Genomic DNA, 17,056 nt, shown 5'->3' with positions numbered 1-17,056 from the left:
TGAAGGGTTTAAAGTCAGAGGTGAATGCATGTGTATGCCTCAGTATATAATGAAATAAATAAATATAGGACCTTACCTGAGCCATCATTCCCATGAATGCCCAGAGTCTAAACATCTTGAGAGGAACACTCACCAGGTACTGAGGAAAGAAACAGATTCCCTTTTTTAGAACTCAGCAGTTGCATTTATAACAGTGATGCTGTAAGCTAGCAACTCTTCTTTCTGTGCATGCACCAGGAACCTCTGAATTTCTGCCTTCATGTAGGAATAAAACATTTAGTAAAAACAGTCTGCTTCACATACAGAAGTAAAAACAGCCATCAAAGGTGTTTGAGGCTGAATGTTGCTCATTTACCTCATGGAAAAAAGGCAGAAGCCAGAAAAACAGCAGTTTGAGCCAGAAATTTGTTCACCCCCTTCCTCAACATTGGCTTATAGAAATGTCTGCAAAACAGGGAAACAGACAAATGACTCCTGGTCTTTCTTTTTATATCTGGGTATATAACTATACATGCACTATTAATGAGACTAAAGCCAACCAATCAAACAATCAAATGTGGCAATACTGATTTAAAAAAAAGACTTGTCATTACAGAGTTTGCTGCTCACCTCAGGCACCACTTGTGCACTGGGATGTTCCAGTTGGCCCAGAAGTATGTGACAGTCTCAGAGTTCCTGAAATCAAGAGCAGTTTAAGGAACTGATGTCAAAACTGCAATATGTCAATATTCCTAGGAAAACACTCTTTAAAACCTATGTGATACATCATCTGTTGCATTTGGAAACACCATCACTTCTCCTACATCTGACAGACTGCTACAACAACATATTAAAGTAACAGAAAAATGGAAGAAGCAAATAAATAAATAAATGAAAGATGAGAGGAGTCACACAGAAAATGTATGCTTGACGACTCACCACCAGTCCCTGTAGAACTCCCGGTCTCCAAACTGCAGGAGCTGCAGGAGATATATTTTAGCTTTCAGTAGGCCTTCTGTTCAGAACTACTGAAAGATAAGATAAGACCTTATTGATCCCACAACGGGGAAATTTTTGCGTCACCTCAGCTCAGGTACAGATATCAGAAGGAAATACAAAAATACAATAAGTACAATCAATGAAAAAAAGTAAGATAATACACTATATACACTGGTAGCATACACAGTATAATACACTATATACAATAGTAGCATACACAGTATAATACACTATATACAATGGTAGCATACACAGTATAATACACTATATACAATGGTAGCATACACAGTATGTGATTATGGATATGGTTGGAAATATGGAAGACATAAACTATATAGCTTGATATAGCTATTGTACCACTACTATTCCTGTTTATAGACATGTACACACACACATGTACACACTAAATATACTAAATACACTAAATATACATATGTATAGATATACATACATATATACCTGCACATGTCCATACACATGGAAGGTCCATTATGCATGAAGTGGTGACCGTGGATGTTCACAGTGTCCAGTGACTTATGACATCGTGATTGAGGAGTTATAGAGTCTAACTGCTGTTGGGATGAATGATCTGCGAAAGCGCTCCTTCCTGCAGCGAGGGTGTAGCCCTGTTACAGATTTTAGCAGGTGGCAGAGAGCCTGGAGAGGTGGGCATATGCACTGGAGAGAAAATGAATGAAAGGCAGTAAAAGCAAGAATAGAATAGAATAGAATAGAATAGAAAAGAAAAGAATAGTCATTGTAAATGTAAGACTAAATACATGTGTATGAATGAGAGGGAGACGGGGGAACACTGAAGGTGAAAGGAGTAGAGGTAGTGAAGGTGTATGAGTTTAAATAGTCGGGGTCAGCTATCCAAAGCAAAAGACACTGCATGAGAGAGTTGAACGCGAGAGTGCAGGCAGGCTGAAAATAAGATTCAGGGGTGATTTGTAACTGAAGGATGGTGACAAAAGTGAAAAGGAAGGTTTATAAGGTTGTAGTGAGACCTACTCTAATGTATGGTTTGGAGACGGTGGCAGAATAGACCAAGGTGGAGGTGGCGGAGTATCAGGACCCAATGATAGTTAAAACATCATTTAGAATCATTACTTCAGTATTAAGTTTAGAAACTCATTAAATCCTAAAACATGATGTTCACCTAAAACAGGGATGTCAACATCAATGTCAACCCACTTTTCTGTCAGTGTAAGGAAATACCCGAAATAAATAAAGAGTAGCTACACTATTATCAGATCAACATGAATAATCTTGGTCTCTATGGACAGGTAAGACATCAGATAATATTATTAAGCATCTGGGTCACTGTGACTGGTACTGTACCTGAGTAAATTCTGATGAACCAAAGAAAAAACATTCAGAAAGAAAAGAAAAGAAAGTGAAAGAAAGACCATTATTGCTGTATGACACAGCAAGTTTAGGAATAGATCCGATACCAAGTAAATACAAGGTTAGTATACCAATACCTAACTTAACCCATAAAGCCAGTTTATTTAGGGGAGAGCATTTATGAGATAAATCAATTTGAATTTGCAATTCCTGAACACATTTTAATGATGTGATGAGTGATGAGTTAACACAGCAAAACACACCTTTCAGCTTTTCGTGTATTTTCAAACAGGGGTTTTGGGGGGTCTTAGACCTGGAATCTGTCTTTAAAGCACTTTTGGTCAACTTCTGTTGTTTCAATGTGCTACAGGCTATAAATAAAACAGATTTAAGAGAAAGACATGACAAAAAGGTTCATACATTTTTTCATAGTGCATAGAGGTTTACTTTTATAATTAGGTGGGCTACATACTGAACTTAAGATGATTAAAGCAAAGTATCAGTCCCATTGTGCTAGTGTCATTCTGATGCCAATATTTAGTTGGTATTGAAACTATTATATTATTAACTATTAACTATTATACTATATTAATATTTGGATGGATTCTCCCACCTCAACAGACCATAGGAAACTCCAGTAGCTCTAGGGTGCCTTGTTTAATGCTGCATCATCCCTTTACAGGAACTGTACAGGTAATATCCTGACAGCTGTAATGGAGGATCAGAGCTGTGCGGCCCTATTTGGTTATGGAAGCTATGCGTGAAAGCTCGTCTCTCTAAACTAAAGATAAGTCTTAAAATTCTTTGGAGACGCGCATATGGATCTGGCTGCAGGCGGTGAGAATCGGGCAGCTCAAGATATCATTTTGAATTAGTTTATGATTAGGGAGTTTTTGTTATATCATGCATTCAGTCACTGAAACAAAAATCATCAAACGTGAAAGCTGTTTTGGTTATTTCGGCGACTTCTAGACGACATTATGTTAAACGCTTGTGCTTTAAGCTTACACTGTTACCACGGCGACCGAGAAGCGTCAGCAGTTATTAACCGGCATGAACAACGTCAGATGATTTTCGTTCCCCAGCAACACCAAAATAAAAACGAGACATCCGCTGCCTTCTTTCTGATTTCACACGGTGTGGGAATATTCGACCACTCAGTGAAACCGATTTCTCTTTTTTATTCTGAGTGCCAACGTGGTAGTTTCTGTTAGTGGAACGGTTTATATTCTAGCACACCGAACCAGAAAAGTTGGAGGCGGGAATTAAACCTGTAAACAAACGTATAGCTTTAGTTAGAAGCTGTTACAGTATGTGCACATTGACTGTCTGCTGAGCCCAAAGAAGATGTTTAAAAACACATTCCAGAGCGGTTTTTTGTCTATTTTATATAGTATCGGCAGCAAACCTCTTCAGATATGGGACAAAAAGGTAAGCAGTCGCTCAGAACAGAAGCAGGGAGCTGTATGTTGGCTTAGCGAGCGGGGCTAAAACTGGCTAGCATCATGTGCACTCACGCCGCTTACTTCGCACTGTTTTATGGCTGTGGACGTTTTCTAGATGCACTTTAAATTCACGACGCGCAGTTCTTGTTGATTACTTGTAGAAGCAACATGATAAAGGGTAGCTATGGAGGCAGTGCTGCTAAGTTGCTAAGCCGAGTCATACATCAGTAATTGAAGTTACATTCGTTTGATTGAGTCATTGGTACCATTCACACGGTTTTACGGGCTAATGTGCTAAACAGGAGTTGTTGCTGGTCAGATATTCAAGTATGAGCTTTGCAGTCCTCTCTGCATGGCCATATATGCAGTGGTGACAAATGATCTAAGACATGAGATATCCATCCATCCATTCATTTTCTGCCGCGTATCCAAGTCCAGGTTGCAAGAAAGCACTCTAAGTAGATAGACTCAGACTTCGCATTCCCCATCACCTTGTCCGGGGGTACACGGAGGCGTTCCCAAACTCACCCAAGAGACATAATCTCTCCAGCGTGTCTGAGCTCCTCACCCTAGCTCTGAGGGAATATTTCTGCTGCTTGTATCCACGATTCTATTCTTTTGAGCGACTGGTAAATTGACAGTTTCCCTTAATGCTAAGCTCTCTCTTCACGGTCTGCATCCTTGCACACGCCACACCACTCCATCTGTCAGTCTCCTGTCTCTCCTTTCCCATAAGCAAGATCCAAAGATATTTCAACTCTTCTTCTTCTTCAGTCAAGTTTAACGGCAGCTTGCATCCAAAACTTTTGCATTCCTGCCACCTCCTGGCTGTTAATCGTCCGTCATTCCTGAAACCTCAGATCCTCTTGATGAGACCGGTATTTTTCAAAAAACGAAAAACCACCACTGGGCTTAAGCCCGGGTTTTTTTTTTGTTTGTTTTTTTACAGAAGCCCAGGGTCTTTTGGAGTGTAATTTTTTCTTAGTTAGATGCCTGGCTGACAACTGTATAAAACAAAAACTACACACAATATTCGAAGCACATAGTGTACACCATTGACTGTAGAAAACATGGAAGACACGACCCCGCCTCCTACCATTGTGCAAAAATGAAGCCAAAATTCCCCGCTTGTGGAGGCTGCCATCTTGCAAATTTGGAGCCAGAGTCTGCGCAGTAGTGACTCCCGCCCACACACCCGCTGGACGTGACCGCAAACACGCCCCCCTACACTTTTTACATAGCCCGGCTGCTCGAGTTTTTTTGCTGGTTTACCGCGACTGACAACTCGTTTAATTAAGGTAAATACAACCATGTCACTGTTATAAAAACGACACACAGCTTATCATCTTATAGTTCTAAAATTACTCTGTTGTTAATTCGTTAGTTAGCTTAGCCGCTAGCATACGCACTGTGTTGGAGGCTTGTTGCTAGCTAGTTAGCGATGCTACACACCTGCTACTCTTAATAGTCTTCAACACTTGTGTTTTTTTTTTATCCATTTTTAGACAGCGATGAGATCAGCTGCACACTCTACAGAGGCCCAGAGTTATTGTTAATATCAAAAATATAATGCTGGCCTTTGAGATTTTAACATAAGACTGTGAGTGTAATGGATCTAAAACTGTTTAAATCTTCAGATCCCTCTACAGCTTGGTAACATGGAGACTTTAAAAACAACAGCATGAGGTTTCAGTAGTGTAGTCTAATTTGTTCTTTTCATTTGATAATAGAGTCCATATTATATCAACAGCTACATTTACCCTGGAGAGAAACTAGTAAGGGAGACCATCAGGACCAAGCTGGGTTTCCTGGGTCCAGAGGTTTGGAGAAACTTCTTCCCTTTCTTTCTTCACAGCTGTCCTGTGCCATAAGTTCTGTTGACCCGCTGTAAGAGGCATCATTTAAGAAACACCAGGAAGACTGAAGCTCATGGCAGTGATCAAACAGGACTCATGATCTTCACCAGAAGCTCCCTCGCAGGGAAATCTTCAGCACTGCTCCGTAGGCCCGCCCCAGGAGATGGATAAACCCAGCATTTCATCAACACTGTAATGAGACCTTTGCTTTGTGTAATGTTATAAATACTCAGATACTGCCCAGAGGCTCCAGACTTTTACATAAAGATATTATATTAAGTCCTGTAGAAAGTTATATATTTAAAAATATGTGATCCTCTCTGGTTACTCTGGTATGAATAACTCTGAATCACTTTATAGTAAATAACACTATCTGCAAAAAACTGTGAAAGAATTCCAGATGACAAGTTTGTAGTTCAACATACAAGTGACGACCTGGTTTTATTTAATTGTGTTAGACAAAATCTCATATGCTCTTCATGCAGCTGAGTACATCAAGTGTTTAAAACGGAAGCTGTGCAGGTCTGAGATCAGCAGCTTTGTGAAACACCAAACTGAGGTCCTGTTAATGCTGATATATAGTGATACAGTTACATGAGTGATTAATCCTTTTGTTTTTTGTCTTTAACTTAATAAAACAGCTGCAGCTTTCACTACAGCACATGTGGTACTTTAACCTTTGTACTGTTTTCATCAGTTCATTTTACAGTTAACATATGAACATGTTGGATGATCTGTCTGCTGTCACTCGATGGGGCTGAGGTCTGAATCTGAGGGCAGCTCCTGTAATCACAAAGACAACAGAACCATCAAACTCGGATATAAATTTTATCCTTCAATATTGAAATAAAGCTGATTCTTCTGTCCTCACACACTCAGGATCTGAAGTTCTTCTCTTACATTTTTTTCAGTACAGTATTACAGTACACTACAGTACTTTAATCCATAGTTCCTGATTAATGAGGACTTACTGAAGTACAAGCTTTTAAAAAAATTGTTACTGTCTTTACAGATGTGGCAAGAGACTGAAAACATGCTGTTGTTTGCACATATTTAATATTCAGCTCTGCACAGGAGCTGAAGCAGGGTGCAGCCTGTTGCTTTTACAGTATAATACTTGTAATAAAAGTACAGTAACAGTAATTAGTGACTGAGCAGCCCGGGGCGTTTCTCTTGATTTCTTTAGTAAATTCATTCACCTGCACAGCTAAACAAACCCTGACAGCCGAGTGCTCATCTTAGCTAGCTAGGTCTCAGGAGCTAGCTAAGGACGGTAGTTACGGATTAGCTTACAAACACGTTTAACTTACCGAAAAAGTGCAGCGGGGCCTCGGGTCCTTCTGTCGGGTAGTCCAGTTTACTGAAGAACACCTCAGGCTGTCAGGTTAAAACACTCGGTCGTGTTTTCGTAGCGTAAACGCTGGGCATCCTCAAGCCTACGCTCTATCTGCTATTCGCGAACAGAGATACGCAAGTTTCTCCGTGACTGCAGCTGTCAGTCAAAGCTCTTATGATGACGTTTCACCCCAATTTAACATCACCGCGGTAGGAATTAGAATCAAACTTATGGGAAAGGAGACCCCTTGAACATCAATCAGCGTGATGAGAACTATTGAAAACAAAAGAAAGAATCTTTGGAAAAAAATTATCTAAGGAGAATTAATTTATTTTAGTCTGACCCCAGTCCCATCCGCTAACATGGAGGAGGCGGGGTTTATGACCTATACTGCAGCCAGACACTAGGGGCGATAGAGACGTTTTGGCTTCATTTTTGGGGAGCTGTCACGTCGTCCATGTTTTCTACAGTCAATGGTGCACACTGTGGGAATTTACAACTGTGCGTAAATCCCCCCTAATATTGGTATGATCCGAGCTCAGGCACTAAGCGGGGCGGGGCAGCTGCTGCCTGCGAGTGCGCTGTTAGAGAAACGCAGCCAGGCAGACAGAGGAGAACTGAAGTTCGACCAGGTACCAAAGCAAATCATTCGTACTGTACAAATAATGTAAATATGATGGTGTATCACGAAAGATTGATATCAAACTGATCACTTGACCCATATTATGTTACTTGCTCTTCGAGTGAATCAGCAAATGGCGAAATGAAAAGCTGAACAACAACGATGCTGTTTCTTTAGAGAGTCTTAGCTTACATGTGTGTTTATTTCATATTTTCAGTTGTTACCCTCCACGGCTAAATAAATCGGTTTCAGTAATGCACTGATATACAAGAATGGACATAAGGGGCTTCTTTCAAAGAAAAAACTCTGGTAGTATTTTATATATTATGCTTTGTATGTTGTTCAGTATATTTCTATGCAAAACGAGGAATTTCAATACACAGCAGTATATTCACAGTTGAAACCAGATATTTACATACACTTTATGGAAAACACAAGAACATTTTTTTTACTGTACAACATCAATTTAGAGTAAACTTGTTTTGTTTTGGTTAAATAAATATTGAAATATCTTTTGAATTAGTTAAATGTCAGAATAAAGAGAGACAGAGCTGTCTATTTTTTATCACTTTCACCAAATTTAGGAGTACATGTACACTAAGTTTATTGTTAATTAAAAAGAAAACTCCAGACGATTCCATTCTGAGCTGAAGAAGCTTCTGATAGGTTAGTAGAGTCCATGTGAGTAAATTGGTGGCACACCTGTGGATGCATATAAGGCAAAACACAGCCTGTTTCTTTAACTTGGGAAAAGACCAAAACACCTGGAAAAGAATTGTGGACCTCCATAAGTTTGGCTCAATTTTATATACAATTTGGTGCCATTTGCAATTAAGAAATACAGACAATTTCTCTCTTTACTCTTAAAGTTAACAAATATGTTTGTATATTTATCAATCTAAAAAAATAAACATTTAGTCTGATTTGATGTTACAATTAAAAAAGTGTTTTTATCTGAAGAGTATGTAAATTAGAGATGGCACGATACCACTTTTTTATGTCCGATACCGATACTGATATCATAAATTTGGATATCTGCCGATATGAATCCGATATAGTGTGTTTTTTAATCAATAAAATTGTTTTTTTAATATCTTGCTGCATTTTGTATAAGTTCATACTCAAGTTTAAATAAACAACAACACTAAAGCTATTCTGTTATACCTGTATGTAAAAAATACAACAAAATAATTCATAGTTCAGCAATACTGATCAATCTAATAAACTTAAACCTACTCCATCCTCCCTATTCTGGTATTTTAAAGAGTACTTAGCAGAAATATTAAGCAACCTAACTAATAGGGTTGCAAACTCCCAGCAAAAAAAAAAATAGGGAACCACCCCCCACCCTCCTCCTCATGATGCTTAATCGACGTAATCAACTTTAATTTGATGCAGTGTGAAAAAAAATGCACAGAAATAAATTATTTTTCAAGAATAATTAAATAGATTCAACATCTTTCTTCTACAGAATTGCAGACTGCACAGATGATACCTTCCCAAAGGAAAAGGTAGTATAGCTTACTAGGGTATATTAGACTTAACAGTTACTATATACAGTAATGGACTTCTATATATTTTACACAAGATTAAAACTTTGGGTGTAAGATTCAGAAAGTTATTTATTAAAAGCTCGACATTTTAAATGAGAATAAGAAAGAAAAGTATGTCTTTGTGCCCCCCTTTTCCCTGTTCATGCCCTATCGGCCCCCCTGGCTAAACTTTGCTAGATCCGCCCCTGCACAGTTACCAGCCGTCAGCTACGTAGAAAAGGATCCTGGTCTAGAAAGTAATATTAAATAAATTCTAACAACAGATTATCAAGCTTAAATGTGCTGCTGTTGTTCAGCCGCTGGTTTCCTCTTTCTGGCGCGAAGTGGGCCAAAAACAAAGAATAGAGATGGACTCGTGACAGAAAAGCCGATCAGCTGATCATTAAGTAGTTTCATGATTGAAGTAGCAACAGGAGAGGGAAGGAGAGAGAGAAGAGGCAGTCGCTCCATATGTCGGTTGTTAAGCTTGACGTGGGAATGCTTTACAAACATTCAGAGATGAACTTACACACTTGCTTTACTTCTCTGGGATAACTTCATTGGAGATGAAATGCTGGTTTGGTAGCGAGGCTACAAATACACACAGCCGCTCTATCACGTGAGCACACTGCTCCGACGTGCTACGGTTATGAGCCGAGTTATGCCGTGTCGCAAGTTTTGTGAGGTGCTTTTTTGATATTTAATGGATCGGATTACATTTTTTGTTTCTCTCCGATATCCGATCCAGTAATTTACATCAGTATCGGACCGATACTGATACGTAATATCGGATCGGTCCATCTCTATCTGGTTTCAACTGTATATTTGATGATTGTCAGCACAAAGAGGGAGAGAGAGGAGAATGGGGACAGAACAGAGATGGAACAAGAGCAGGTGAGACACACATGTCAAATGGTTGTTTACCAAAAGTATCACGTGTCATAGGTACTCATGTACCTAGTGTTTCTTTTTAGGTTTGTTATTTTTCAAATTCTATATTTATTAAGTTATGCAGGCTTGTTTGCACAACAAGGCTGAATAATTATATAAACTTTTCTCAATCTAAATAGTGTTCTTTGGTAGAATTAAAAAATAAGTGTAGTGCAGGTCTATGATGATTTTTAGTGCTACTATCATCTAGTTCTGATTCTTGTTCTGTCTTGGTTAAGTCCTCAGTAGCCCTGATTTTGAACTGTTGTAGTCCTGTTTTAATTCCGGATCAGTTCTTGGTCTGGTTGAATTGGGGTTTAGTCCCTGTGTCTTGATACAGCCCTGATTTTGTTCTGCCTTGCTGCTTAATTAAAAACCTAGCTTAAGGTGTCCTGCATATTTGATATATTTTTTCCTATATGAAGTCATTCCTTTTTGAACAAAACTCAAAACAGAGCCTATTAATCTTTCAGTCATTTCTACACCCCCCCCCCCCCCCCCCCCTTTGCCCCCCTTAGCGACAGTTGGATAGAAAAACTCAAAGCTTGAAAAGCAAGTATTAAGTTCAGTGCTTTGCGGATTGGGCAGCGATCAGGGGTGGGAGTCCTGGCAGTCCCAATCCCTGGTTGATGAATCTGACTTTAGATATGAGACATGCCTTCTTCATTCATTAGTTTTGCTTCGATATCCCACATCTAATTCAGGGGGGTTTACAGTTGGTATGCCATACAGCACTCTAAACGCTCTGGGAAACATCCTAATTTCTCCATTGAAAATAAGGGAACAAATCTATTTCTGGGTTTTCACAGGTGAGGAACGGTCACATAAAGAGAGTCACGGACAATGACATACATTCGAATGTGCTGGAGATTGAGGGAGCAAATGTCAGGTGAGTTTGTCTGTTTATTTATTAATCAAAGGTCAACTTTATTTTCAGTTCTACGATATGTACAGGATATGTAAACTGAAAATTATAATAATATACACAATTATATAATTATAAACACTATTGCAGTCCTGGCATATTGAACATGATATTCTTTTTTTCAAGCTCTTGGGTGCATTGATTGTCTTCACTTTGTGTATAATATGTCTTTGTGTTCTGTTTGAAGTAAGTGTACATTAATGTATCATGTAGATGCCTGGCAGAGTAATTAGATTTACTTTCTTTAATATTTTTGTCGTGTTAAATAACTGAGATAAATCCGTTATTTAAGTCTCGCCCATCCTAGCTTCATCAACTCTGTCTTCCCTACAGCACCACCTACATAACATGCCCTGCAGACCCCAAGAAGACGCTGGGAATCAAACTTCCCTTTTTGGTCATGATCATTAAGAACCTCAAGAAGTATTTCACCTTTGAGGTCCAGGTAGAGACATTTAAATGCTTTGTGATTGGCTTACATACAGTCTGGGAATCTACCATAGACCTGGTGCTACGTGTGTCTCAAATCTCCCTCTCAGGTTCTGGACGATAAAAACGTTCGCCGGCGGTTTCGAGCGAGTAACTATCAGAGCACGACGAGGGTGAAGCCCTTCATCTGCACCATGCCCATGAGGCTCGATGACGGCTGGAACCAGATTCAGTTCAACCTGTCCGACTTCACCAGGAGGGCTTATGGAACCAATTACACAGAGACGCTACGTGTACAGGTTAGTGCACACATGAGGAACCTCTGAGTCTTTCCTGTTTCTCTATAGTAAGAATTTGGCGCAATATTCCTTTTTCTCTTTTTAACATCTGCTCTGTTTCCCCCCTCAGATTCATGCTAACTGTCGGATAAGGAGGGTGTATTTCTCCGACAGACTGTACTCTGAGGATGAGCTTCCAGCTGAGTTTAAACTCTACCTGCCTGTCCAGAATCAGAAGGCCAAGGTTAGTACATCTCTCCATATACGTGAACGCTAATACAGTATTACAGTCAAAAAGTTACCATTTCAGCTCTCAGTCTGTAAAAATGTTGTGTAGAAGTTCAACACTTGTCTGTCTGTGTCTTGCAGCAGTAGAGCTTCTTGCGGTGTGCAGCCCCCCCGATGTGACTTGGAGTCTGGTCTGATGTTTCCTTGCACTGCTGTAAAAAGATAATTGAATAAATAATAAAAGTCCACCATGTCCATTATTCTGGGGTTTTTCCAGTTTGCCACCATCCTGTGCATCCTAAACAGTGTTTATGAATGTTGACCACCTTATGCCCTCGTCTAAATTTCCTTCTGACACAATGCAGAATCCCTTTATTTTTTTTTCTTGTACTAGAGGTATGAATATCAGCAGAAAGACTTAGTTTCAATGAATCGTTGTTGCTATTAAAGCTATAACACTTGACAGGAACAAAATATGATCTTTACCTCTGGTCCTTTAAACAAATAAGATCCTGACACTTGCTTCTATCTGATTTTAATCCTGTTATTTTACATGTCAGTAGTTTTATATTTGCTAAAAGGTTTCTCAGATTTGGCTCTCTATTATAGAAATATGTTTAGATGCTGTGATAATTGTGACATTTATTTTGATTAGGCTAACTACTTCTAGCCCAATTCCATAACCACGCCTGTTCATTTACAATATTAATAATTATAATATTAGATTTTGTATGGTTACGGTGGTTTCTTCACAAAATAAATATCTATAAAAACAGAATGTGTGCTTAGATAAAAGCCTTTATGTGAACATTATCAAGCTCTAGTCTGTTTGTTTTAGGCAGGCTTTTTCTGCTTGATCTGCTTCATTTGCTTCTTCTGTGTTTTATTCAGGTGTATTTATTACTATTACCTGTGCTGTTTATTACCAGGTTGTAATAAAGTTTTTTGGGGAAAAAAAATATCTTCAGGTTTTCTGTTACCACCTTAACCGAGCTGTTTATGGATCGGTTCCCTGGCTACACAAAATAGAATGAAGATTTTTTTTTTATATAAAGATTCATACAATAATTATTTCCTCAAATTAAGCGAGACGGGGGGCGGGGAGGGGTTCACTCGGAACTAGTATAAGGGAAACGAAAACCCGTAAACAAACGAATCATGTGCAATAGCAACCAGCGATATGCGTAGCAATTGCTTGAAGGGTCTCAAAGTGCGTAATGTCTATGGAGTGAGCTCAAGGATGTTTAAAAACACCTCACAGTGCACGTTGTCTATCTTATAGAGCATCGGTAGCAAACCTTTTCAAATATGGGACTAAAAGGTAAGAAGCGGGTGTAGAGGGTGTATTTTTCCCGACAGACTGTACTGTGAACATGAGCTTCTTATGAGCAGTTTAGAGCAGATAGATGGATGGATGGATGAAAAGACATCATTACAGGGTCTCTGCTAATAATGCTGCTTGCTTTTAAGTTTATAAAGAATGATTACCACAACTTCTTTTGATGTGCTATAACATTAAGTACAGGATTTAGGACAATCATCTTATTTGTCAAAAACCGAAGGAGGCACACTACTTGTTTAAGTCTTTACCAACTGAAAACCTACTAGAAGTTGGCCTAGAGGCCTTTTCATTTCTGCCATATTTCAGGCCTGCTTATAGAACAAAATAGGTTTGCATCAGAAGTTTGTGAGGGTGGTCTTTGTCTATGTAATTACTCTTAGAAAAACCTGGAAGCTATTCAAATAGTCAACAAACCACATCTTCACTGATATGTACTGTGGCGTCAAAACTCAGGGGAGGTCACCAAATGGGGGAAAGAGTTAATGAAACACAAACAGACAAGTCCATTAACCAGATAAATGATTTTTTTTTTTTTTAATCAAACACCACACGTTTTCAGTGACAGTTGCCTTTCCAAGATAATCTTTTTCTTCACTTTGGATTTCTGTACACATGAGCAAAACTAGCAATATATTCAATTTTACATATTGCATCAAAAAACAAAACACACACCTCAACATTAACTAATATCGAAGAAACACCTTTGAACTGCTTTGGATGCCTTTCTATCGATTGTACTGAAGTACCCATTTTCTGTTTTTCCTCAGCAAGCTCATGTTATTTAGATATATGGTTTGTAAATGTAGAAACAAGTTTTTAGGGGAGAAAAAAAAAACAAAAAAAAAAACCTCTTCTCAGATGTTAACTCTGGTGTCACACAATAACTGTATCTCACGTCTGACAAAATTCAGAACTGGGTCACATTTGCAGATGAAAGTGGGTCAGACAAAGAGGATGTAAAAAGTGTCATTTGTGCAATGAAATACTAAAAGTGATCAGAATGATGCTTTACTTTTGTGTTTTCAGGAAAACAAAAATTATAGCTTTAAAACTGAGATTTGGTAAAATATTTCAGTTTGAGCTTAGTGCAGTAAATCTTAGGCTCCCGCACAAATCACCATACCATACAAAGAAGCCCACTTGCTACATAGATAAAAGACTACCTTTCCTACATTTTGGATTATATTACAAGTATTTGGCATCAAATCTAACAGCATTTTTCTTCATTTTAAATGCAAGCATTTTCCCCTCCTTTTTACAGCAGGCACTTAGTATTCAGTAAGGAATGCCAACACTCAGTTCTATTACTGGTGCTCAAGGACAGTTTTTCCCTGAATTATGATCAAAAAGGAAAGAATGCAACCATTTTTAAACAAAAGGCTGTCAATTATCTCTCAAAGATTGATAAAATAAGAATATCTTCCTACATCAATTTATGGTATGTTATCCACACTGGCAGTAGTGTCATGTTCTGACAATATCTAGATCAAAGAAATGGACTCAACAAATACTGTAAATCATCCAACGTGATCAGGCTGTTTCAACTGCTTTCTTTAAATTAATGCAGCTTCAGTTTTCCCTTTTAACAGCAACGTCAACAAGCAGATTACAGAACATAGAAATCTCAGCACAAATTTGTTTTCTTTACATGATTGATACAACTTAAAATAATGCATCCATTGAAATCTATTGCTTCAAGTTAACTGCATGCATCTCAAGTGCAAAAAACATTCATTGGTTCAATCTGGCAAATCAAACACTTAAATCATTAGTTTAAACACAAAATACCACATGTGATTTCAAGATGGCACAATCAAACATCCAGCAAATACAATACTGCAAAACTATAAAATAAACTTGACAAATCAAAGGCAGTGCAGACACAAGATTATGATAAAGCCAAGGCAAGTAAGCCGGCAACACGTGCTCTTCCGCTCAAAGCTTGCATTGATTTTGTGTGACATACAAATGTACAAATAAATCCACATCAACGTCCTGGTGCTCAGTCTTTTTGGAGAGGAATCCTTGTTTCCTTCAGTTTTCTACCTTCTGACATTTTCGGTGTCATTTTTAATATCCCGTCCGTAATACTGGAAGTTATATTGCATCCAAGGATACATGCAAAAGTCAGTCTGGTCTATGTCAAGCCCTGGATATTCTTAAGTGGTCGACCAGGATGTCAGGCTTTAGCTTGTAGAAGTTTACTGGCTTTAACATTTAAAAGTGTTGCCTCTGGATATACAAAGAGATGCTCCTCAGCCCCTGATATAGAATCTCTGGAAAAAGGATCCTGGATCCAGGCTGTAGCTTGTGCACAGTTGGCAGTGGTTCACACTTGTTGCACCTGCTGGTATGTGCATTCTTAAACATTCACTACTGAGTGGAGGAGCGTGTGGTTTTTATTAGTCTTCCCACTTTTAAAATGAATGTATTAAAGCAGAGAAGTCCCCAACCCCCAAAGAAGTCTAACCATTGAGCCAATGAACGGTAGATTAAACCACTAGCACCATATATTTGTTTTTGTACAGTGGATCGCACAGTTGGAGGCTGACAGGGGTGCAGTGTGAGACTAGACAAGACTCCTAAATATCCAAAATCATTTCCTGATGGTTTTCTAATGTGCAAAAATGAAGTCACAACTTTCATGCCAATGCTTCAACAGCTTCATAAACATCAGCTTGCCATGGATTCCCCTGAACCTGCTCTATAATACCTTATTGGCGTGTTCCACAGACTGGTGTGTGGGTGTCTGTCCTGTGTTATGTAGTGCTCCCGTAATGAATGACATAGTAGTCATGGACGTACATCAACACGGCGATGGGCTGTCCAATGATGAGTGAGATCCACACGGCCGCGTTGCCGTAGTTTCCGTTCAGGAAGCGACTTACGAACAAAGCCAGAGGAACCTGAAGGGTTTAAAGTCAGAGGTGAATGCATGTGTATGCCTCAGTATATAATGAAATAAATAAATATAGGACCTTACCTGAGCCATCATTCCCATGAATGCCCACAGTCTAAACATCTTGAGAGGAACACTCACCAGGTACTGAGGAAAGAAACAGATTCCCTTTTTTAGAACTCAGCAGTTGCATTTATAACAGTGATGCTGTAAGCTAGCAACTCTTCTTTCTGTGCATGCACCAGGAACCTCTGAATTTCTGCCTTCATGTAGGAATAAAACATTTAGTAAAAACAGTCTGCTTCACATACAGAAGTAAAAACAGCCATCACAGGTGTTTGAGGCTGAATGTTGCTCATTTACCTCATGGAAAAAGGCAGAAACCAGAAAAACAGCAGTTTGAGCCAGAAATTTGTTCACCCCCTTCCTCAACATTGGCTTATAGAAATGTCTGCAAAACAGGGAAACAGACAAATGACTCCTGGTCTTTCTTTTTATATCTGGGTATATCACTATATATGCACTATTAATGAGACTAAAGCCAACCAATCAAACAATCAAATGTGGCAATACTGATTTAAAAAAAAGACTTCTCATTACAGAGTTTGCTGCTCACCTCAGGCACCACTTGTGCACTGGGATGTTCCAGTTGGCCCAGAAGTATGTGACAGTCTCAGAGTTCCTGAAATCAAGAGCAGTTTAAGGAACTGATGTCAAAACTGCAATATGTCAATATTCCTAGGAAAACACTCTTTAAAACCTATGTGATACATCATCTGTTGCATTTGGAAACACCATCACTTCTCCTACATTTGACAGACTGCTACAACAACATATTAAAGTAACAGAAAAATGGAAGGAGCAAATAAATAAATAAATGAAAGATGAGAGGAGTCACACAGAAAATGT

The 17,056-nt window shown here is 38.8% G+C and overlaps 2 protein-coding genes and 1 long non-coding RNA gene across 7 annotated transcripts in view; 1 reads left to right on the top strand and 2 right to left on the bottom strand.

Moving 5' to 3' along the window:
- Positions 1-17,056, bottom strand: part of dgat1a (diacylglycerol O-acyltransferase 1a) — a 28,973-nt gene that overhangs the window by 1,789 nt on the left and 10,128 nt on the right. Inside the window, exons 14-17 of one of the 2 annotated variants that reach the window (XM_085147735.1) lie at positions 16,764-16,829; positions 16,511-16,598; positions 16,232-16,294; positions 15,639-16,154 (exon numbers count right to left, since the gene is read on the bottom strand). In XM_085147735.1, the coding sequence (XP_085003861.1) occupies positions 16,008-16,154; positions 16,232-16,294; positions 16,511-16,598; positions 16,764-16,829 (364 nt within the window). In that variant the 3' untranslated portion in view covers positions 15,639-16,007. Of the gene's footprint in view, positions 1-76; positions 140-15,638; positions 16,155-16,231; positions 16,295-16,510; positions 16,599-16,763; positions 16,830-17,056 lie in introns of those variants that run through there. The other variant, XM_085147736.1, reaches the window with a different exon arrangement.
- LOC146493175 (uncharacterized) lies at positions 148-4,570 on the bottom strand. Its single transcript, XR_014871810.1, has 5 exons — positions 4,299-4,570; positions 1,438-1,656; positions 919-1,007; positions 610-675; positions 148-444 (listed from the first exon to the last, which is right to left on the bottom strand). It is a non-coding gene; the product is annotated as an uncharacterized LOC146493175 (long non-coding RNA).
- Positions 2,971-13,896, top strand: cfap20 (cilia and flagella associated protein 20). 4 transcript variants are annotated; one of them, XM_085147741.1, is made up of 6 exons: positions 2,971-3,018; positions 10,856-10,935; positions 11,305-11,416; positions 11,511-11,699; positions 11,809-11,922; positions 12,048-13,896. In XM_085147741.1, the coding sequence occupies exons 1-6, from the start codon at positions 2,986-2,988 to the stop codon at positions 12,051-12,053; spliced, it is 534 nt and encodes a 177-aa protein (XP_085003867.1). In that variant the 5' UTR covers positions 2,971-2,985; the 3' UTR covers positions 12,054-13,896. The 4 variants fall into 4 exon arrangements, with proteins under 4 accessions (XP_085003867.1, XP_085003865.1, XP_085003864.1 ...); XM_085147739.1 differs by lacking the exon at positions 2,971-3,018 and adding an exon at positions 3,568-3,756 and having other exon boundaries at positions 12,051-13,896; XM_085147738.1 differs by lacking the exon at positions 2,971-3,018 and adding an exon at positions 3,576-3,756.

This window comes from Neolamprologus multifasciatus, chromosome 22 (genome assembly GCF_963576455.1).
Source record: "Neolamprologus multifasciatus chromosome 22, fNeoMul1.2, whole genome shotgun sequence".
NCBI classification, from domain to species: Eukaryota; Metazoa; Chordata; class Actinopteri; order Cichliformes; family Cichlidae; genus Neolamprologus; species Neolamprologus multifasciatus.
This window is presented reverse-complemented; position numbering and strand designations above follow the sequence as displayed.

Coding starts and splice junctions, on each gene's coding strand:
- cfap20 (XM_085147738.1), top strand. CDS start 3,673: ATGTTTAAAAACACATTCCAGAGCGGTTTTTTGTCTATTTTATATAGT. Junction 3,757..10,855: donor TTCAGATATGGGACAAAAAG/GTAAGCAGTCGC, acceptor GGGTTTTCACAG/GTGAGGAACGGTCACATAAA. Junction 11,700..11,808: donor CAGAGACGCTACGTGTACAG/GTTAGTGCACAC, acceptor TTCCCCCCTCAG/ATTCATGCTAACTGTCGGAT.